Genomic DNA, 23,971 nt, shown 5'->3' with positions numbered 1-23,971 from the left:
ATGACATAAAACCAATTAAATTGAATTATGAAAAAATGAGGACCCATTCAATTACATTTCTCTAATATTTTAAACTAAAGCACATTTAAAGTTTATATCCCAATGCTCACTAAAATGCAAAAAAAAAAAATTAATAATCTCCAGTGAATACATCAAATTGGATTCTGGGTTACTGAAACTGCAAAAATTCCATAGGTTCTACTGTGCATAAATGCTATACCACACACATGAACATGCAGTAGGCGTAGTCAAAACAGCACACAATGTTCTGGTTTGTGTACTCCAGCAGCCACACATATCAGGTCATTTAGCATATGTGAACACACCAACAGTCAACTCCAACAGCAAATTCAGTTCCCCTCTATCTGTAGAATCCACATGACCATTATTCTCATGGGGTCAAAAACATAAAATGAACAGACAGGCAATCTCTCAGCACCACCTTCTGGATGAATTACGTCATTGCAGTTTAATCATACTGCAAGCACAGAACAGAAATTGTGAATACAGCAACAATAAACTGGGTCCAGACAGGATTTCTGCCGAAAACTGCAAAAATCGTCCTGTAAATTGCTACAGGTCAGATGATTGAATGTGTGTGGACAACTAAGTAGTTAATAAAGCATTTATGCATTAATTTGCAAAACACGCATTTCATCAAGTTGAAAGCCCTTGCAACACTTAAAAAATGTAAACATTTTTCAACTTAAATGTTGAAAAACATTTTCCATGTTGAACATGGAATATTCATTATATTTCATAGGGGAGAATGTGTCCAGGTTGAGTGAAAATTATGGGAAAGAACTAAAATGCATTTTTCATAAATTGAAGCAAGAGATATGAAATGGTCTCACAATAATGTGAAATACTAAGATTCTTGATGGATTTTAATGATTATATACAAGGTAAAGTTTAGTTATAGTGTGCTGGGGTAGCTAAAAATACTGTATTCTAGGTGCTGTTTTAAGCTATATATCTTAAACTTGTTTCCTTGTAGGTTGTTTCCTTTACTTTACATACATATTTGGATATTTAACATCAGTGGGACACAATCGTGGAATCGCCCATGTAGCATTTCATTTGTAGAATGCAGTTTTTCTAAGAGCCTGCTGAATGCTGGCCATTCAATCTGAAATGGCAGCATACTGATATATTCCTGTTTGGAATTTGAGAACCCACCTGACGGCAACCTGAAAAACACAATATGCATTTTAAATAATGCCCAACCAAGAATGTCCCCTCCCTGCAACAACCTTTTATCAGTTCCATACAGCGCACTAGCATGCATGTACTCTGCAATTCACCAGTTGGGACGAATAGCAATTGTGTTGGAGGACATCAGCAGGCAGACCAGTGGTGCCCAACAGATCTGGGTCAAATACATAATGATTTGGTTTCAAATACTTTCCTGTGCGTGGCTGATCTTACCTGGTCCAAGTGAGCCAACCAAGAGGACCAGAAGGCAGGGTTCTCACTTTTTGAGAGTATTTCAAAGGTTCCCATGGACCAGACAAGGTCAGTAAAGTTCTGAAAAATATTTAAATCCAGAACAATTCTGTATTTGACCCAGGTCTGGTGCCCAAATGACCAGTCATTGCTATTGTGCCTCCAAGAAAGGAATACCTTGTTAGGGAACCCATCCCAGAGTTGGCCCGACCCAATAAGTGACAATATGAGACACAATATAAGCCTACCAAATCATTCTAATATACATTCAGTGATCACTTTATTAGGAATGCATAATTTTTTTTCACTTCTTCTTATGCTGCTGTAGCCCATCCACTTCAAGGTTTGATGTGTTATGTTTGTTCAGATACAGTATGTTCTCCTGCAGGCCACTGTGGTGTTTCAAGGTACTGTGGCCTTCCAGTCAGCTTGAACCACTCTGGCCACTCACCCACAAAACTGCCGCTCAATGGATGCCTTCTGATTTTCGCACCATTCTCTGTAAACCCAAGAGACTGTCGTGCATGAAAATCCCAGGTGATCAGCAACCTGAGAAACTAAACCAATCTCTCTGGCACCGGCAATCATTCCAAAATTAAAGTGACATTTCCTCCCCATTCCGATGTTTGGTCTGAACAACAACTGAACCTCTTGACCATGTCAGCATGCTTTTACGCATTGAGTAACTGTCACGGGATTGGCCGATTCGAGATTTGTATTAACAAGCTGGCGTATAGGTCTACCTAATAAAGTTGTCACAGAGTGTGTATTAATTGTAGTCTTGCGTTGGGAGCCTGCTTAGGGTACCTCAAAGGCTAGGGCCGGAATTTATGACACACAGATTAGGGGGTTCTGCTGTGTCCTGGCTAAATTCCCAACAGGCCTCTCTCAACCTGCCACCTAACCACCTAAACTTCTTCATAGGATAAGGACAGATACAGTGGGCTCCAGAATTATTGGCACACCTGACTGGCAATGCACCAGAAATAATTGAGAAACTCAAAATGCCAACGTGAAAAATACTGTACTTTATTAACGTTTCAATGGAACGTTTCAGTGCCCTGATCGCCTCAGAATCACGGTCACGGTCTGGAACAATGCGGCTTGGAGAAGCGACTATATCTCACTGGGCCACTGTGGGATGAGGACGTAAATGGTGTATCCTAAGTAGTTAGCATAGGTAATTGGATCAGTTAGGGAAGAATTGGCAACCACATTGGGAGGAAATGAGAAGGAAAAAAACCAACAAAAAAAAAAGGTTTCAACAGAACCAACCGAAATAAAACATTAATTTAATGAAAAATCACAGCATCATAATTATTGGCATCTCCTGGTTTAGTACTTGGTGTATCCATTGATCTCAAACAGTGCTCCTGGACCTCAACAAAACATTACATTTTTGTCTCATTTGGTCATTAAAATTACAAATGAACAAAGGTGCTGTGGTCAGATGAGACCAAACTGAACGCTTTGTTCAGTCAAAGCACCGGCATGTTTGGCGTTGAAATGGATTGATAAAATGAGGCACCTCATACCCACAGTGAAATGTGGGGGGTCAGTGATATTTGTGGGCAATTTAATACCAGAGGTCCAGAGGCACTAGTTAAGATCAATGGTAGGTAGAATGGATTCCATCAAGCCATTTTCACTGACGATCTGGTTGCCTCTACCAGATGGCTGAAACTTGACTGTAGGTGGAATTTACAGCAAGACAATGAGTCAAAGCATACCTTAAATACAAACCCAAATGGTTCCATGACAAGAAAACCTAAGTTTCTGCAATGGCCATTTCTGGCACCAGACGTGAAACCAATTAAAAACCTGTGGGCTTCCACGACTGCATTTTGAGGTTCTCAATAATTATATTGGTTCTTTTATTTTAATGATTTTTTTGTGCATTGCCAGTCAGAGGTGCTAATAACTCTGGAAAACCCTGTAAATTACTGACAGCAATGTCAGCCTAAGACACCCTGCGGGCATATGCTACAAACACAGAGCTTCCACAACTATGGCACAAGGATGTCTTACAGAAATTTGTTACAGAATGGCTGGTGAAATTTACCTCATCAGTTGAGCACCATAGAATACCCAACACAATGGAATTACACCATCCGTTACTCAAATGGGACGACATTGGCTCAAGTGGCAAGGGCAGTCGAAGGGTTGCCAGTTCGATTCCGCTCTGAGTGTGTCAAAGTGTCCCTGAGCAAGACACCTAAAGCCTAAATGCTCCCAACGAGCTGGTTGGTGCCTTGCTTGGCAGCCAATCGCCATTGGTGTGTGAGTGTGTGTATGAATGGGTGGATGAGAAGCATAAATTGTGCAGCTATACACTCACTGAGCACTTTATTAGGAACATTTTTACTTTATTCTACTTATTTTAGATACTCTTACTAAGTATCGACTTATTCACACGCTCATCTAATCAGCTAATTGTGCGGCAGCAGAGCAATGCATACAATCATGTAGATATGAGTCAGGAGCTTAAGTTAATGTTCACATCAACCATCAGAATGTGGATAAAATGTGACTTTGACATGTGGATTGTTGGTAGCAGACAGGGTGGTTTGAGTATCTTAGAAACTGCTGATCTCCAGGTATTTTCACATACACTAGTCTCTACAGAGAATGGTGCGCAAAAAAAAAAAAAATATATATATATATATATATATATATATATAAATAAAAATAAAATAAAACATCCAGTGAGCAACAGTTATGCAAACATAAATGCACTGTTAATGAGAGGCATCAGAGGAGAATGGCCAGACTGGTCAAAGCTGACAGGAAGGTGACAGTGACTCAGTTAACCACACATTACAACAGTGGTATGCAGAAGAGCATCTTTGAACACACAGCGCATCATAGCTCTAAGTGGATAGGCTACAGCAGTGTAAGTAAAATAAATAAATAAGCCCAATACCTAATAAAGTGCTCACTGAGTGTATAAATGCCAACCAATACCTCAGTAATGACATCACTCATTTTGGCGACACACAAGGGCGGTTTTTCAGATGCATCCTAAAATACAAAAATGTAAACCTTGGTTACATTGGTCTTTCATATTTTTTTTCCCCTCATTTGCTCTGCTAAATGTGTAGGTACTTACAGATACAAAACATGGACCACGCTGTCATCTCTGCCATTTTTATTGTTTACTAGTGTTTCTTTGCACTCATTTAGCTAGTAAGTTAGCCACATGTTCTGCAGTCGCACAGTGGTACACAAAAGTATGTACCCATTTAGCTTCCTGGCACCTTTTACTTTTGGTCAATTCAAGGCAAAACACCACATTGCAGAATCACATTACAGAGTTATTGACAAATGCATTATGCTGATGCAGTACTGAACTGTAGTACATTACCCCAACACTGGAACTTGGAGACAGAATCATACATATATGCTGCCAATCATCGGACTGTTTTTAGGAGTTGACGCTTAAAGCATTTTACTCAAAATTCAAAACCACTAAACCATTATAGTGGGGAGTAACAGGACCTTCAAAAAATTCTCAGTAAGAACAGCTGAATATGGCACCATGTCCTTTGTGTAGAATGTTTTTTTTAATTGAGCAAGATCATAAAAACATCACAAGGAAATAATGGTTGCCATAACATGTGAACTTTTTCTTTTTCTTAAAATCTTCTATGATTACCAAATTCTGTGCATTTTAGAAACCGTTCATTAACTGGGAAACTGCAACAAAAACAATAGAGCACCTATGATACTTGCCCCACTAATCATTGTTATTGTATTGTTAACGGACGTTAAAATATTAGTAATTTATGTATATGCAGTTATATACATTTTTGAAATACCGTAGTAATACCTTCGGTCCAAAACATTTAATGTCTTCAACATTTCTACATTTACTGTTTAGAGAACATACATAACATGTATACCGTTATCAAAAATGGTATTTTACAGCGGTATATATCCGCACATCTACATGCAAACAGTGAAGGAGACACTTGTGGATCCAAAATTTGTAATAAAAAATGAAAGCGTTTGGTGCCTCTAGATTTCAGCTTGTAAGGATTAGCATGGGTATGTGGTGAATAAAATAAAACAGTGGAAATCCCTTTTTTTGAGAAGGCATAGCATAAGGTCTGAGAGACCCAGCAGTTACTTCAATACTGTGTTCAATAATGGTCTTTATTTTGTAAATAAACAAATACAAAGGTCAAGACAAATAAGTGAATTTATGAAATCAGCCCAAAACCAAGTTTCAATGCAAGTTGAAGAAAGGCAAAAAAAAATAACTGGCTTTTTTTATTTGATTTCGGAAGGTAATTCACTACTTTTTGTCACTAGGCAAATAAGTTGATTGAAATATATTTTAGTATCATTATGTTTCAGGTTTTGTTTTTAATGAAAAACAATTGGGAAAAGGATATGAACAGGGTTGTGAATCAGTAAAGGACTGTGTGTCGGGAAAGGCCCAAATTCAGGATTGGTAGGTGGACAGAGGATACACATTGGTACATTTAACTAACCCACTTAAAATGACATCCCCGCCCCCTGACCTGCCCCCACCCCCCAACCCACAAATAAGCAACATTAAAAAATTGAAATTATATGTTGAATAAAAAAAAAAAATCATAATATAACAATAATAAAATATAATCAGAATTTTACAGTATAGTCCGCTTGTTCCCATCTGCCTCTCCATTTTGATCTTTCATGCAAACGGTCTACTCTGTTGAGATCAGGTTCCATTATTAGCTTTAGAAATTCGTTTTTTTGTTATCAAAGCCAAGAATACAGAACCCGGTCTTTACCAACTCTGTACTCAACAACCATTTTCCTTACTCTGTTCATTACAATGAAACTTGCCACCTTTATAAAATGACTTACAGGTTAACATATACACTTTCTTTTGGATTTACTAAGTGACAGATTCACAATCTGAGTGACTACATAACACACAGTGAGCACCGTCTAACATGATACACTGTCCTTCTATCAAATAAAGCCTGTCATCCCGCTTTCCCCCCACCCACCTTCTACTCCTATTAAAATGTATTATTTAAAAAAGTCAAACACAATGCCACAGTGGCCCTAACACTAACTATACATTGTACACATAAGAGACAGAGAAACTGTTGGATAAAAACTAGATAGGGAGAAACATTAGCTGTAATAATCCACTGAAACTCATCTAATATCTACCTCAGCAATGTCAGCCAATTTTAGTATGAATGCAACTATGGAACTGGGATGCTGTAAAAACAGTCCATAGATTTCCCCCAAAATCTGAGAAAAGTCCCAGGAGTTTTTTGAGGTTGGTTTTGCAGTACATGTAAATTAGTATATGCATAAACCTCCTTAAAAACGCTCCCTTAAGATGTAATCCAGAGTCTAGGAGTACATGTGGTAGTAATACCAAGTCGGTCAACACAGTTCCAGAGTTAATTCAGCTCTGAAAGTCTTTTCCCAATTCTCTCAAAGAAAAAAAAAAAACAAATGAACAGACCCTCATCCTCTCCTTTACTGAAGACAAAATCTTTAAGGTAACAAAAAAAAAAAAAAAGAGTCTAACGTCTGTACTCGGTGAGTACTGATGCAGTCTCAGTCTGCCCTTCTCTTTTCTTTCCTCTCCTCTTAGTAGGTTTCAATTTTAAACCCCCAGAGCGGTGTGCCCCTCCTACGGCACCTCGACAAACCACCTTGTGTCTCTCCAGGAGGGTTCCATTCCAGAAACGAGAGGGACATTTTTGGCAGGAGAAAGAGGCTTGGGCAAGATGGGAACCCCGATGGCTAAGGGCCGCTAAGAATTTGCGAGAGCGTTTTCCACAGACGGGGCACACCAAACGCTCTTGACGGCTGGTGATTCTTATGGGGTGTCGAGCTGCTTGGTGAACTAACAATGCTGCCTGTCGAGGAAAGGTGGTGTGGGGACAGACGGGGCATGGAAAGCGTTTGTGTGGCACCTCCAAAGATGACAATCTACCCACATTTATTCCTGCCATCATTGCACGCCCTGCTATTCCGCCTCTTTTAAATCTTAAAAGCAGAGCCATTCGTTTTTTCTTTCTTAGCTGCAGTTGGAGGGCTCTTCTTTTACGCTTTTGCAGTTTTCTTCTCTCATCTTTCAGTCTCCCTCCCACCAACATATGCTTTTTTTCGCCCCTCTCTACACTGCCCCCTCTAGCGAAGCTCAATGGCTCTCCAGTGTCCCCGGCTCGGTGTTCAAGCTCCCTACGCTTTTTTTTTTTTTTGCGCTTCCTCACATCTCCCTGAGTCTGGAGATTCTGGTGTTGCGGGTGCGAAGATGGGATCTCAATTGGATACTGAATGCTGTGATGTTGCTGCTGTTGAGAGGGGGGCAACAGCAAAAGGGGGTGAATGGGGGGAGAGGTATTGAGGGAATGGGAAGGACCAGATGGATAAAGCGGCTCCCCTTTTATTCCTGCAGGTTGCTGGTGATTGGAGAGGGGGGTTAAAGTGGAATTAGGTGGGAGGGGTTGGGAATATGTTTGGGCACTGGACACGGAAGGATGGGAAGGACCAAATTCTGGGAGGCATAAGAGAGGGGAGAAGCCAGAAGGGTGTAATGGAGGCTGTTGACCATGAGGGACCCCGCCATGCGTCTGTTGATCCCCATGAGCTCCACTTGGTGGCACAAGCTGAAGTAGGGCATTTGTAGCCGCTTCACTCTCAGAGACTGATGAGCTTGCACCTCCACTACCACCAGACGAACCTCCACTCCCTGGCTGGTTTGTTTGGCCTGTCCGAGTCAACCCATGCTGGGACAGCCTGTGTCTGCTTAAGCTGTTGGCATAGGCAAAGGCTTTTCCACAAACCTCACAGCAAAAAAGCCTTTCCCCACCTTCATGAACTGCTTGGTGATGAGCGGTGAGGTGAAAATGATGGCGGAAAGACTTCCAGCAAATAGCACATGTGTAAAGCCTAGGAGGGGGCTGAGTATTAGATCCTTGCGGCTTCACGTCCTGAGGATAGCAGTAGTAGGGATCAGAGTTTCCTTGATCCCTCTCTTGACCAGTGCTCCCTCCTGAGATTCCCACAGAGTTGTTGTTGTTGCTGTTGTTTCCTCCTGCTGTTGTGGAGGTCTCCTCAATTTCACCTTTCTGATGTAATTTTCCATGCCTCTTCAGGCTCTGCGCATAACCAAATTCCTTCCCACACAAGTCACATTTGTAGTTCTTCTCTCCTGAATGAACTGTGCGGTGCTTAGTGAGATGGAATGCTTCCCGGAAATGTTTTCCGCAGACGTGACAGTGGTGTGGCTTCTCACCTGTGTGAATGCGGTCATGCCGACGAAGAGTCTCACGTCTGGTGAATCCACGTCCGCAGACACTACACAGGAACAGTCGCTTGCTACTCTCCCCACTAGTCCCTTCTCGATGCTGTCTTTTTTTGCCACCTTCACCACCTGCACTTGCAGTTGCAGTTTTATCCTTCTTTGCTCGAGGCTTACGAGGCCGCTTAGGTTTGACATTTGGGGTCTGCTGGTGATGTTGCTGTTGGTTATGGTGAGTTAAGTTGGTCATTGTTCCACTCATGCTTTCCTGGTTTCCTATACCACTTCCTCTATAGTTCTTGTCCATTCCAGATGTTGATGATGGACCACCAGGTTGGGTGCCAAGAGGACCCAAACCAAGACCTCCTAACAACCCTCCAATGATATCTCTTCGTTCTTCTCCTCGTACCCCACCACTATTTAGCTCACCAGGCATGCATGAAGCAGCAGCAGCTGCAGCAATAGCAGAGATGGCGCTATTAACAGAGCTGGTAACATCATCTTCTGAATCATCCAAGAGAGAGGAGAGAGGCAGATGAGGCTGTTGAGTTTGACTTTGAGGGTGTGGATGCAAAGTAGGGGCTAACGGAGCTTTCCTCAGAGCTGGGCCTGGCATCCCACTTCCACAGGAGGGTTCCCCAGGATAGCAAGCTGTTGGATTAGCTTGCCCACGTTGTGGCTTGTAGTCTCCATGGTAGTCATCGCCTCTATACGGTGGTTGGTAGCGATTCCGTGAGAAATCAGAAGAATATTTCACATCAGTTTTATCTCCACTGTTGGCACTTTCCTCTCTCCCTCGTTGAAACAATCCATCACAGGTAATCCCTCCCTTGTCATCATCATCCTCACCCATTATATCACCGACCACTCCATCTTCTCCATCTTCTCCATCATCCTCATCTTCCTCTTTTCCATACAGTTCATCATCCTGATACTCATCTCCTTCTGACATCTTGCCCTTGCTCCTGCGGTGGGCGTTTGGACCCTTGCCACAAGCACCAGAAGCTGCATGGTTAAGCAGAGAAGTGCTTTCACGAAAAACACGACAGCAAGCTGGGCAGCGGAAGGGCTTTTCCACATGAATTTTCTCATGGCGGGTGAGAGACTCACGTCGATTGAAAGCTCGCGTACAAATAGTGCAGGCAAAAGGACGCGCCCCAGAGTGGATGACACTATGTTGGAGAAGGTGGCCCCTTTTCTTGAATCCCTTTCCACATTCAGGGCAACAGTGGGTTTTCTCAGGGCTAACACAAGAGGAGGAGGTGGGGTCTGGGTTTGACTGCTGTTGGGGATTTAAAGAGGATTGCTGATGTGGTTGTTGCTGATGTGGGTTGGATCGTGAGGTCTGATCCTGGGTTGAGTGGGGCAGAGTGGGATCTGGGTGATGGTGGTTATGATTAGGGTTTGGGTTAGAGCTGTTGCTTGTGCTGCTACCTCCAGTAGCCAAACCATGGCTGCGTAGATGCCTTCGGAGGCTGGAGAGGTGAGTAAAGGTTTTGCCACATTCGCCACAGTGGTACAGTGGCTCTGGTTCTGGCTGAGCAGCATTGAGAGCCATTGGGCCATGGTTTTCAGGTTTCTGGAGTTGTGAGCCATTAGTTACGAGTACCGAGGCTGAAGATGAAGAAGGGGCAGAGGAAGAAGAGGATGAGACAGCTGAGGAAGAAGAGGAAGATGAAGAGGAGAGAAGGGAGGAAGGGTCTCCTCCAATAACTGGCATGCCAACCCCTCCACTCCCCCCAACAAGGCCCCCGACATCATGGCCATGTCCCGAGCTGCTGCTGGGATTGGGGTTTCCACTGCTGTGGCTGTTACCACTGCCGCTATTGGTGCTCTCCAATTTCCTCTGGGGCAGGTACCCAGCCATAGCTTTCTTTCTCCTGCCCCCCCCTCCACTTCCTCCACCCCCGCTGTCACCCTTTCCATCATCCTTGGAAAGAGATAAATGGAGTGGCAGGGGGAGGGGCAAGCCAGCTTCTTGTTGCATTAGAGAAGCTAGTTGATTGGAAGAAAGAACTGGAATACCTTGGAAATCAAATCCACTCAGAGAGGAAGGCTGGGATCCTGGATGGAGAGGGTGGTGAGGGTGAGAGTGAGGGTGTGATGAGGCATGGTGTGGCAATTGTTGCTGCTGCTGTTGCTGCTGCTGTTGCTGCTGCTGTTGGGGAGTGGGGTGGCTGTGTGTGTGAGAGGGGTGAAGAGCTGGGGGTGGGGCTAAACTTGAACTTGGTTCCCCACCCGTTTGTCCTAATCCAAGGCCAAGATGGTTGTGGGTACCCTGCTGAACCAAAAACTGCTCCAAACTGGCATTAGTTGGCACCCCTGACAGAAAGTACTGATTGGCTGCCAACATGCAACTGAATTGCTGGTGGAGGCTGCGGGCATCAGACTGGGCTCCAACAAGCTGGTGACCCAAGGAGGTCACAGCACTGCTGCTTGGAGGGTTGTTGGAGGTAGAAGCAGAGCTTGAAGGGGAAGGCGAAGATGAAGAGGGTCCCGGTGATGCTTGGGGTATAGAGAGGCCAGGGTGCAAGGGTGGTGGTTGTGGTGGTGGAGCAGATGTCACTAGTCCACCAATTCCACTGGTTCCTCCACTGCTCCCGCTTCCCGTAGCGAAGTGTTCAAAACGCCCCATTCCTGGATGCAGCTGCTCCTGGGCTAGAGCTGCCTCAGCTGGGTGAAATGAGCGCAAGAACTGTGGATATCCTGGCACATGTCCACTACTTCCCGCTCCACTTCCACCACTCACACCCATTTTGCTGGACTTCCTTGAGCTTTGCGACGATGACGATGAAGGAGCCTGCTGTGGTAGGGGTGGAGGCGGAGCACTCATTTTGGCAAAAATTGAAGAAGAATCTGAAAAACTGTTTCCTCTAGAACCTTGCAGTGATCCCAGGCTAAGCCCAGAAAGAAGAGCGCCTGAAGTTTCAGCCTGCTGTTGTTGCTGCTGCTGTAGCTGCTGCTGGTGCTGATGAAGCTGAACTTGCTGTTGATGTTGGAGCTGTCTCTCTAATCCAAGGCCTTTGAACTGGTGGGCCTGGTGTCCACTTAGCATTTCTATAATGTCCAAATTGTACTTTCCAAACTGGAACATCTCCCACTCACTGGAAGGTGGAGGAGTTGGAGCCACCCCACCAGCCCCAGTAGTGGAGACAATAATTCCACCACCACTGACTGAGGAGTTACGGCTGGAGGAACCTGAACTAGACCCAACGGCCCCACTGCTACCTCTGGAACTGCTTCCTCCGCTCACTCCTGTGCCACTTCCGCTTCCTCCTGAACTCCTGCTGCTGTTACTACTGCGTGCCCCCGCAGCACTTGAACCTCCCAAGGACGACGACCGTTCACTCCCTCCTCTCTCCATCCAAGAGGAGCCAGAAATGGGGTTTTAAAGGGGTTAGCCCACCCTCCTTATTATCAATGTTTGTTTTCTGCTTCTTTTCAGCGCTCTTTCCGTTTGGTTCGGCCTCGTTCTGCTGTCAAAGGTTCCTGCTTTCTGCTTATGTAAATTGTATTCTTTTAAGCAATTTTATATTTACTTCAGTAAAACAAAGCTTAGCTTTGTTTTGTCCGGCACATAATGGTCTGCACTCTGACTGAGTTGAATTACTTGAAGTCAACTCAAATCGTATATTTGTCCTTGACTCTGGGATTGCCTGATTGTCGTCTCTTACAGAATATGTATCCTATGGGGTGTCATGTCCATCCCACAGATGATATACCTCTTGCAGGTAAATTGCAAAGCAAAAGTGTTTCTTTATAGACATCCGTTAGCTGTCTCTTGCTGTCCTCTTTTTTAAGTTGCCTACTATGATGCTTGTTTTTAATTTAGTAAGTCCCCGCCATTTTAGAGTGTTTTTAGTGTGGTCTCAGCCACTCTTTTAAATGAGAACATCTTTGCCATTAACCTGTCAACTGTAAATGTTTGATGGTGTGATCTTTAAGTCCTCTTCCCAAATGGTGTTACGCAATTTTCTTATCCAGCTCTTCAAAGTTTCATTCAGTCCATTAGGCTTTTCACAATCAGCATCGTTTTTATTTTTAGTTTCCAGAAGAACAGGCAATTCCTCCCTTCCTCTCTTAGATACGGTCACTGTGAATATGAAAGAAACACAAAGACAATAATTAATTTTCCATAACATTTGAAAATCCAGCTTCCCTTGAAATAAAAAAAGTAGGTTTTAAAACAGAATTACAACATTGGGGAAAAATATGTCCGACGCAAAACTGGAATTTAAAGTTTATTAATAGCCTTCAATCCAGAAAACATTGCCCCAAATTTGGAATGCCCCACACTCAGACCCTGTTGTTGCTTTTGGAGGGAAGACGAGCATGAATTCTTCTCCAAAGCATGCCATGTCAGACACTTTTCTAAAGCTGGGCTCACACAATCCATGTGTCAGATCAATGAGATGCTTCCATCCCTGACTGACACTAGTGCTAATCTTACATCACCCTGCAAGGCTGTCAACCAGTTGGCACTGGCACGGTGCAGTTTTGAAAACAGACTGTAGGGATGGTCCATGCACTATAAGAGTTTCTTAACAGGGCGAAACACCCAGCAATGCCCAGAAAGAAAAAAGTAATTTCTCTACATAATCAGTCAACTTGGCACTGTTGCAAAGGACAAAAGAGGGTGCTTGTCCCACAAGGTCTTTCTGAATGTAGATAAAGGTTGAATAGTGTTATGGGAAGGGGTAGGTAGCTGCAATTAATTTGAGTGAATAAGAAATGACAAAGAAATTGAGCTGCATACAGACATTAATTATTTTATCATTATTATTAAATCAGCATGTTCTAGAGCCTTAGGCAAGTCAAACACGTAAGGCAAGTACGGCACTTATGGTCTTACAGTAGTCAGATTTGATCTTTAACCTCCCAATTTTCAATACTCGCTTGCCACTGTAAACCTCCAACTCGAACTATCCCAGAGGACTGAAATTCTTGCCTACATAGCACCGAACCAACTGACAGAAGTCAATCGCATGATCAAGAACAACGTGTTGATTTAAACCCAGTGTTAAGCAAGTTGCAGCAGACATTTTGTATTAATGAATTCAGGCACACTCAAACAAAATAATGTAGCCACTGTATTAGTGTACTGTGTAGTAATAGAGTACTCTAAAAAGAAGTGAAAAGCCCAAAGCAGTCAAAATACATAAGCAATGGCTCAACTTTCAGCATTTTTACCATTGAAATGACCAAGATAGGCAAGATTAAAGCCATTTAAACGTAATGTTTTGCTGCTGTGTATTCCATCTTCATACCACCAGGTGTCCCTCATTTCCATAGTGGAAATAGAGACATGCCCAAGAACTTTCAAGGATTTGCAGAAGGCAGTAAACTGCCAGGGCACTGTAATTTCTTGACAGCTGCCTCCTACTCAATTTCCCTAGGATCTTGTAATAATGCCAGTGAATATAAACTGTGCTACTACTCATTTACGGTGAGTCCATTTCCAGTAAGTAGAACAGATTTGTGGACTACAAATGCAAAAATATTGCAGATATGAGTCAAACCGAAATTATTACTCTGATGATCAGGGGAAAAAGGATTCATCATGTGCTTTAGAATGCACATTTACTCAAACAGGACTTGCTTCTGGACTTGGCGCAGACATACAACAGGCAGGAGGACAGTAATGTGCTTGCTTCTAGATGACCAACATCACTTTTACAACTAGTGATACAGTGGCATGAAAAAAATATTAAATTCTAAGGTTTTACATATTAGAACACAATTCACCTTCATCTAGTGAGAAGTCCTACTATTAGATCAATCTAGCATTGTGTTGAAACAAGACAAACAGATTTTACTTTGGATTATTTATTCAAACAACAATAAGACAAACCCAGGCATAATTGATCAGCCAGGTAGTCAGACATTGACATTGAAGTTAAATTTAAAACTAGATAATTTACGTTATATTCACATAGTAGATCTTATCCAGAGCAATATTGGAGATAATTATAAGTTTATTAAACTGCATGCAGAAACAGGACAGGGCGGAACAACCCATTCCTACAGAAAAACAGTTTTAAGCAGACCAATAGTCTTTAAATATAGGCTACTGGAGAGTTTTCACCATTCCAAACCTTATTAATTGGCAGGGGTGTAAACATACATCAATCAGGATCAATGCATTCATTTAGAGGGCAAAGATCCAAAACAATAAATAGTACATACAAAATATTATGATATTAACATTATGAATCATAGGAAAACATTTATTTAAAAATCCATAATATCACTGCCAACATCACCGTTAACACTTCCAACTCTACCTCATCCTCACTTTTTTCACTCCATTTTTCTTTCTCTTTCAGATTAGTTATTTGGCTGATGCTTTTATCCAAAGTGACTTGAAGCTGATTAGACTAAGCAGGGGCCAATCCCCCCTGGAGCAATGTGGGGTTAAGGGCCTTGCTTAAGGGCCCAACAATTGCACTGATCTTATTGCGGCTGCACTGGGGCTTGAACAACCAACCTTCCAAGTCCCAGTCAAGCACCGCAAGCACTGTTTTTGCATTCTCAGCCTCATTTTGGTTGTATGTGCACGTTAGCTGGATCATGAACATCGATTGCTTCTTACCATCATATTGCTTTGAATCATGTTGTAGCTAAATTTGTGATATTGCCAAATATCCAACTATCGCCTCAAGAATCAAAATCATATCCCATTGTAGTGAACCAATTCTCCTATTAATTGGAGGGAAGAATTCAGTTGCATGACAGCTAGGAACGGAAAGTCTTTAATTAAAAAAGTCCAGACACTGACCCTTGGGAGGCACAAATGAACACAGGCCCAAGCAATTTGCCCGCTTATCACTTTGAACAATACAGGCCAGGTAAAAGAGTGAGATATGCACAGTATTCACTACCAGTGTTCCAGTATTCTTAACCCGGAGGCCTAGATGTATTGTCTTGCTATTACAGTCTTCTTGAGTAAGTCTCTAAAATCTTTGCACACCTGGCTTTGGGCAGTTTATCCAATTATTCCTGGCATATCCTCTGAAGCATAGTGAGATTGGATGAGAGGTGTTCAGGTTTCTCCACAGATGTTCTATGGGGGTTTAAGTCTGGGCTTTGGCTGGGCCACTCAAGAACAGTCAGAGACTTGTCCCAAAGCAACTCCAGTGTTGTCTTGGCTATATGCTTTGGGTCATTGTCATGCTGAAAGGTGACCCTTCGCCTGAGGTTGCGAGGACCCTGGAGCATGTTTTCTTCAATGACCTCTCTGTATTTGGCTGCATTAATACTTCCTACAATCTGACTAGTCTCCCGGTCCCTGCCACTGAAAGGCACCCCCATAATAAGATGCTGCCATGACCATGCTTCACTGTAGGGATGGTATTAGCCAGGTGGGGAGCAGTCATAGTGTTTGGAGTTCTGCCTAGAGATTCAAGTTCAACTTTTGTCTCATCAGACCAGAGACTCTTTTTCCTCATGCTCTCAGTCATTTAAATGCCGTTTGGCAAACTCCAAGCGTCATAGACATATGCTTTTTACTCAAGAGAGACATCAGTGTCACAGAGATGGTTGCAGAGATGGTTGTCCTTCTGGCAGGTTCTCCCATCTCTGCAGAGGACTTCCAAAGCTCTGTTAGTAACTGTTGGGTCGTGCCTGTACTCCCTGACCAAGGCAGTTCTTGCCCAGTTACTCAGTTGGGCAGGACGGCCAACTCTAGGCAGAGTTCTGGTGGTTCCAAACTTCTTCCATTTATACAGTATTCCTGAGAATACTCAAAACTTTAGAAATGGTTTTATACCCTTGCCCTGATCTATGTCTCATCACAATTTTATAGCTGAGGCCTACAGAGAGTTCCTTGGACTTAATGGCTTGGTTTTTGTCCTGATATGCAGAGTACATTTTGGGACCTCATATACACAGGTGTGTGCCTTTCTAAACTATGTCCAATCAATTCAGTTTGCCACAGGTCGACTCCAATCAGGTTCTAGACTCAATTAAAGCGAGAGAATGCCACAGTAATGGGCCTGAATACTTATGCAAATGAGAGATTTCTGTTTTTTGGTTTATTTTATCCATTTAAAATTAAGTCTACAACATAAAGTGTACAAAATGGATTCATTGGCTAGAATTAGAATGCATTAGAATGGATTCATTTTCTCTCATAATACCGTAAAAAATTGCACTGGAGTGTACACAAATCAGGTCACTGCAAGTCATTAAAAATGTGGAATCGAACCTCTTATTACACAGGATATTACAAGCGCATTGCTTATTCTTTACCCCCAAAGAAAGCTTGTTTCATGCGACAACTGCAGAAATTCCTTGATCTCCTCCCAGCAGGTTCACCAGCATATGTATACTATAAAACCAGTACTCAACAGCATGTTCTTAGAAAGCTTACACATTTTACACAATAGAAATCTCAAAACCTAGAAGATGTGTTTGCATAGTTTCTGCCACATTCCAGAGACTATAAACACTGGCCAGAATACACCCGTTTCAAACAAGAGGATTCTGCCTGGAAACATTAGCTACTGCACTGCTGAATATACTGTATGTTGACAACTTAAACATACTTGAACATACTAAAGTCAAGTTTGCATTAGTTATGGAAACTGAAATTAATTAGTAGTCTATACTTTTCCCAAGTGAGAGAGATTGAAGGAAAACCAGCTTACTCATTCTCTCAGGCCGATAAAATATTACATTACATTACATTAATGGCATTTGGCAGATGCTCTTATCCAGAGCAACGTACAGTTGATTAGACTAAGCAGGAGACAATCCGCCCCTGGAGCAATGCAGGGTTAAGGGCCTTGATCAAGGGCCCAACGGCTGTGCGGATCTTATTGTGGCTACACCGGGATTAGAACCATCAACCTTGCGTTTCCCAGTCCCAGTGTCCCAGTCATTTACCTTAACCACTACGCTACAGGCTGCCCCATTAATTTTATTAATTTCTCCTAGCCCGAGCTCTTATAAAACCTATGCAATGGATGCATAAAGACAATCATGATGGATAGATGCATAAACAGACTCATGTTAGCAACAAAAAGAATTGCAAGGTTGAAGACAATATTAAAGCCCATTTAAAGAGAGACCCCCTCAAAAGTTTATAATGTTCATAAAAGCATCTGGAAGTAATGTTAGTTTCAGTATTGGGGGGGTTGAAATACATAGACACTGTGAACTGGAACCGTCTAATGGGGTAATGCATTAACGTAAGCTACAAAATCTCTGCTCACGGTCTGTGTTCTTGCATTAGTTCCCTGCCAAAACAACATCCGACTCAAATAATGATATAGCTACAAACAGCAGACATGCAATTAATTCCTTGCATTTATATAGCAAATTTCTCCGACTGATAGCGCTTTACATTGATGGGGGAACAGCAGTCATTTTATGCCAGAATGCTCACCACACATCAACTGAGGTGGGCCAATTAAATCAGGGGACAATTTCCCTCATCCGTCTCATCGAAAATATGGAGTCTCCTACAGCACAGCATTGTCCTCACAGCAACGGGGCATTGGGGTTTAGTTGAACAGAAGGAAGACTGCCCCCTACTGGCCCACAAACACAGAAACAGGAGGTCTTCCATCCAAGTACTAACCAAGACCACATCTGCTTAGCTATTCAGCAGGTGCAGGGCACATGGTACATGGTGGTATGTTGCTTTGGAGTGGTGTAGTCAAAGTCTTTACTTGAACCAAATAGATATGCTGTGGCAAAGCGTTGGGTAATATTCCTACAAAGTGACGTGAAAGACTTATGGGAAGCCATTTTGGTTGCAATTATTCTCCTAAAGCCGGTGCAAATAGTTTAGCTTAAAGGACGCGATACATTTTTTTTTGGGTGTTCATTTTTTTCCATCGTTTGATTGATTTTTAAAACACATTGTGTTTACACACCTGTGTAAATTTCAACCACTCAGTGTGAAAAATGTGCAGCAAGACTTTTTCACAGCAACTATCTGAAGGCCTTGTTTTTCAGGTAAGAATCTGTTTGTTTCTAGTATCTGAACTAGAATGTATTAGAGAGATTAGCAGACGAAGCTGTGAAAACTGTGATCAAATAAGTCCAATTTAATTTAATCACTTTATTAGGTAGACTTGTACACCAGCTTGATAATGCAAATATTTAATCAGCCAATCATGTGGGAGCAACTAAATGCATAAAAGCATGCAATCGTGGTCTGGTTTTTCAGACCAAATGTCAGAATGGGGAAGAAGTGACTTTGACCATGGAATGATTGTTGGTGCCAGACAGGGTGCTTTGAGTATCTCAGAATCTGCTGATCTCCTGGGATTTTCACACACATCAGTCTCTAGAGTTAGCAGAGAATGGTGCGAAAAACAAAAAACATCCAGTGAGCAGTAGTTCTGCGGGCAGAAAGGCGTTGTTAATGAGAGAGGTCATAGGAGAACGGCCAGACTGGTTGAAGTGGACAGGAGAGTGAGATTAATACAAATAACCACACTGCTGGATCAGAGAGAGTCCACAGCAGCAGAAGACTTGAGTCTAAAAAGTAAATCTAATAAATACCTAATAAAGTGTTCACATTCGGTGTGTGCATGCATATAGTTAATGATTTGTTTGCTTGCATGAGTCACACAACTCTGTTCTAGAGGCCATGTATAGAATGGAACAATTCTTCTAATTCTATATCTGAGCTTGAGTAATCTTGAGAGATGTCATGGTCACTTGCCAAAATGTATGTCTTCTTTCAGTTGGCCTCAGGTCTGGCCTGTGACATGCTCCACTGAATGTATGTAAATGTGTATTTACAAAGTGAAAACCACATTTTTTTTAAACTATCGTTTTGTGTATAAGGCAGATAATTGAGTCTGCCCCCCTGCCCAACTATTTTGAAGTGTGTGCAGATGTTATTTTATTTCAGCCCATACAACATGTTCAAAAAGACTTCCAGAGTATCTTTGTTCTTTGTGGAACAAGTTTACTTACAAACTAAGAATAACCAAAAGATCAATATCAATGCCCACACACAAATAATTTATTTGGCCAGCAAAAATATATTTCTAAAATGTAAAAATGTGGAAACTTGGGCGTTTCAGGTTGTACAAGATCACAGGACCAGACAGGACACTGGGGGTATAACTGCTTTGGAATAATTCTCATTAATTTTATTTTAGACTGATCAAGTTTATTTGCTTGTTTTGACACCAACAGTTTAGCATACAAGCCAATTTCTGAACATGCGTTAAGAGAGTACATGTTATTTGGAATTTCTACCTGGAAAAAGCGTTCTTTTCTAGACCATAGGTTATATGCCGACTGTGGCATTTTTTTAATAAAGAAATTATTGCAAATCAATCCATTTGCAACATGCGTCTCCCACACGAGTACACCTCAATCACCGTTTTTCTCAAGGAGTGCCCTCGAGGAAGGACCGGTTTATGGGAAGCATTACGGAAACATGTTTGCTGCCTTTACATTGTTTGTGCTATTTAAAATATGAATTATATTTAAATACAAATATTAGCATTAAGGTTTGTCCCTTTGCTTAACACTAAGTAACTAATGACTTTGACCCGTTTCACTACCACAGTCCGTCTGTGTTCCTGCAGCACTATGTTAATATCTATATTTTCTTCCTATTAAGTCCTATATATCCCCAAATAAACTTCACAAAGTTATATCCAAATCCAGAGTTTAGTCCCCTGTACCAGCATGGCAGGAAATGGGCAAGGACGTAAAGCAGAGGGGTCTGCCGGGCAACAATAGTATTTGGAGTACAAATCCGGCTAAAAATGCCACATACTGATATAATAACTTGACAACTTCAAAATGTATTTTGCCGAAACCATTGGCTTCATAACAAAAACCTTATGCACGTGTAATTAACACTTGCTTTCCCGACCATAACAGCATTAAATAATAGGTTAATATTTCCCGTCTCCGTTTTAAAACAGCAACAGTAAAATGTGTTTAACGACGTGCATTAGCGAAGGTCGTTATGGTAAAATATTCTAAACCGATGTCTATTTTAGTTTATGAGACGAGCATCCTTTTTTGGTTCGTACAACCATATGAACTAAACCAAGTTTAAAGCAAAGCTGACCATTCGAGGCCCCGAACTTCACACGGTCAGAGTCACAAATATGTTTAACCTGTCAGGAAAAGCTATAAGCTCCCTACAGGCTTGTGATTGAAACATGCATTTCAGAAACAAAGTACAATAAAACAGTAAATATAGAAAACGCACTGGGAAAGAGCCTGCTAAACGAATGAAGTGTAAAACGACAAAAGCACACGAAAACGAAAACTGCTAATGTTAATTTTAAAAAAAAATTAAAATGCTTTACTTGCTTGTACTGACAGACATCCCTTTATTAATTATGCTGACATTAGTCTAGCAGTCAATGCTTTGTTTAAAAAATGTTTTGGCCCATAACCAGTTTCAACTACTGCTCATAATGTAAATGTTAAGTTGCCAGTGAAATATGACAACAGGCTTTTTGAAACAAAATTGTGAGCTTGTAAATTGTGATTATTTATTTTTCAGTAGTTTGATCTACAGCCATTGTGCATAATTAGCAGGGCAACTTAGCTGTATTTAACATAATATTAGCAATCGTGACATTTCACGTTTGCTGGCGAGCTACAACAGGTAGCTAGCTAATTGTTTAATTAAAGCCAATTTGCATAGAAAGCCTGAATTCCATATTCCGCTACCCCGCACACTAATGTTAACAAGCAAACTGGTTAACACCAAGCTAACGTTAACTCTCCTGCATGCAATGCAATAAACACGAAATCCTGCCTGCCTGCAAGGAATAGCGAATTTAAATTACATTAGCTAGTTCACTAATGTAATATTGTATCCAACGTTAAAGTAGCTAGTGAACATTATGGAGTTAACGCTGGCGTTGCTAGCAACAAAGTAACAAAAATGTATCTTACCCGTGTCTAGATTTCAACGTTTGTAGCCAAACCAAAGTGATGTTGCTTCTGCGAGCAAGAGGGGGACAGGGAGAGGGAGAGAGGCGAATTTCTTGATGTAATCACATTTCTCGATTGCTTTAAAGAAAAATCTAAAATAAAAAGCTATCTGGCGAAACGTATACTCGAGGCCAACAACGCGGTATTCAGCATCAGTCTCGCCTGTCTAAAATTAGGATCCTCTATTCTTAAAACTGACTAATATCCAATTGTAGCGATCTTGTCAAATCTAGCTATTAGGCCAGCTATTTGAACTGATGGCTAGCTATAGCAGGTTAACTAGAAAGCTAGATTGTCGTATTTTGAAACGGCTGCTTGCAAAAAAAAAAAAAAAAAAAGTGATGATGAAAAGGGCGCGACAGGCCCTGCGAGTAAAAAAAAAAAAAAAAAACACTTCAGCGTATCCTTGTTCTATTCACAAATTGCTAGCTAAACGTGTGCAAAGCATAGTTCCGAAGGCCTATCTTGTAGCTTTTTCCCTTTCCGCTCCTTTAGCTAGCGAACTCAGTAGCTAGCTAGATACTCTCCCACTCGCTCATCGGCCTGTCTTTGCTGTTTTCAAACCGTTACCAAAACCACATTTCCGCTGCTATGTTAAATTTAGGCCTTCTTTAAATCGCACAAGGGAAATCATCAGTTGCTATACGACCGTTTTTCCTCTTTTCCAACCAAGAACAGTTCCAATTTGGGTTTATGAATTGTTTATTTGGTTTTATGTCGGCCAAATATTTTTTTTTCTCGCCCCGTGTCGATTTTCTGTCCCTCTAGTGACGTACACTCGCTTCACCTCTGCCGTTTCCGGACCATTGAACACTTCCGGGTACACTTACCATTTAAGGTGTTCTGATGTTGATTTCTAGAGGTCCAGCTTTCTCATATTTCTCTCTCTAGTCATTAGAAACTAATTTGGTTTCAGTTTTCTCTGCGGATGTAACGGCAACCATGCAATAAAAAAGTAAAACAAAAGAACATAAAACATTCCCATCGAAAAATAATGTAGTCTTCAAATATAACGCGAGCTAACATTATTAGCAACCTGTCATTGTGCCCTTACACGCTAGATGGAAATAAACACACCGGTTAAAAGAAGCAAGCGCTGTAGCGACTATTTCATTGTAATGTTCACATTGGGCTCAATTATGTTGTTAGTAGTTGTACGGAAACTAGAAAGACAGATTCGAACTGGAAGCCGAATCGAACCATCGAAGCCATTTTATTACACCCCGAGTAACTTCATATTTGCAGACCCTGCCCTTTAAAATGGCGGCCGCCTCTGATGCTTCATTGGGCTCCATCTTTTGCACCACTCGTTTCCGAGCGGAAGTAATGCTGCAAGCTAGGTTACAGCGCCGTGGTGCTCTGAAATGGCCGAAACGCAGTCAAACCGAGGGATAACGACCTTGTGGTGACGCGATTATGTCCATTGAGCCAATACCGTATTACCGTAGCCAAATGTCAAAACCTGAAAACATAAAAGAAGCTCCACATTATCGTAGTCACACGGCAAATGCTTTTAATTTAGCCGAAAATTAAAATGTAGCACAATAACACAGTGAGTCGGTGAACCAAAACAAAGGAAAACGTAAAGGGCTTTTAGCTACTCACACAAAGGCATCCCTTTTTGTAGGAGGGTACAGAACATCAAGATGTGGTTTGGTAGCTTTTTAGGTATATGTTCATGCTGAATCGAATTATTTTGTGTATGGGAGAGATACCACCGCTGCCTTCTGCAGTTATGGCTCAGTGCCCATTAGTCTGTGGAACATTATACATTTCACGTGGAATTTTCAAAATAATTATCAAAATGATTTAATGTCCAAAATCATATATATATTATTTCTCCCAATTTGAAATAATCATTCACATTTACACACATTTGGAATTTTGTTAATTTGACAGAGAGCAGGCAAGCACATACAGCTCCAGAATTATTGGCACCCTTGATACAAATGAAGAATAAAAAATCTGCATGTTTGGCATAGATGCTTAACAGGAGATACACACAGTGAAATTTGGTAGAGGGTCAGTTATGTTTTGGGGCTGTTAATTTGAAAGGTCCAGGAGCACTGGTTAAAATCAATGGATAATGGATTCCGCCTAGTATCAGGCAACTTTGGCTGTGGGTGGACTTTCCAGCAAGACAATGACCCAAAGCATACCTCAAAATCCACACAGACATGGTTCTGTGACAAACAAAAGCAATGTTCTGCAAGTGCCAGACCTCAATCCAATTGAAAACCTCTGGGCTGAACTCATCCAGAATGCAGCAGCTCGTCTGGTCTTCAACCTTCCCAAATACTCACACGTCACCCCCCTGCTTACTTCCCT

General features: G+C 41.8%; 1 protein-coding gene across 1 annotated transcript; it reads right to left on the bottom strand.

Moving 5' to 3' along the window:
* Positions 1 to 5,996: 5,996 nt before the first annotated feature.
* si:dkeyp-69b9.6 (uncharacterized) lies at positions 5,997 to 22,413 on the bottom strand. The gene is made up of 2 exons (XM_061260045.1): positions 21,605 to 22,413; positions 5,997 to 12,803 (listed from the first exon to the last, which is right to left on the bottom strand). The coding sequence occupies exon 2, from the start codon at positions 12,072 to 12,074 to the stop codon at positions 6,984 to 6,986; it is 5,091 nt and encodes a 1,696-aa protein (XP_061116029.1). The 5' UTR covers positions 12,075 to 12,803; positions 21,605 to 22,413; the 3' UTR covers positions 5,997 to 6,983.
* Between the last annotated feature and the right edge of the window lie 1,558 nt (positions 22,414 to 23,971).

This window comes from Conger conger, chromosome 1 (assembly GCF_963514075.1).
Source record: "Conger conger chromosome 1, fConCon1.1, whole genome shotgun sequence".
NCBI classification, from domain to species: domain Eukaryota; kingdom Metazoa; phylum Chordata; class Actinopteri; order Anguilliformes; family Congridae; genus Conger; species Conger conger.
The sequence above is the reverse complement of the archived record's forward strand: the minus strand, read 5'-3'. Positions and strand labels throughout refer to the sequence as shown.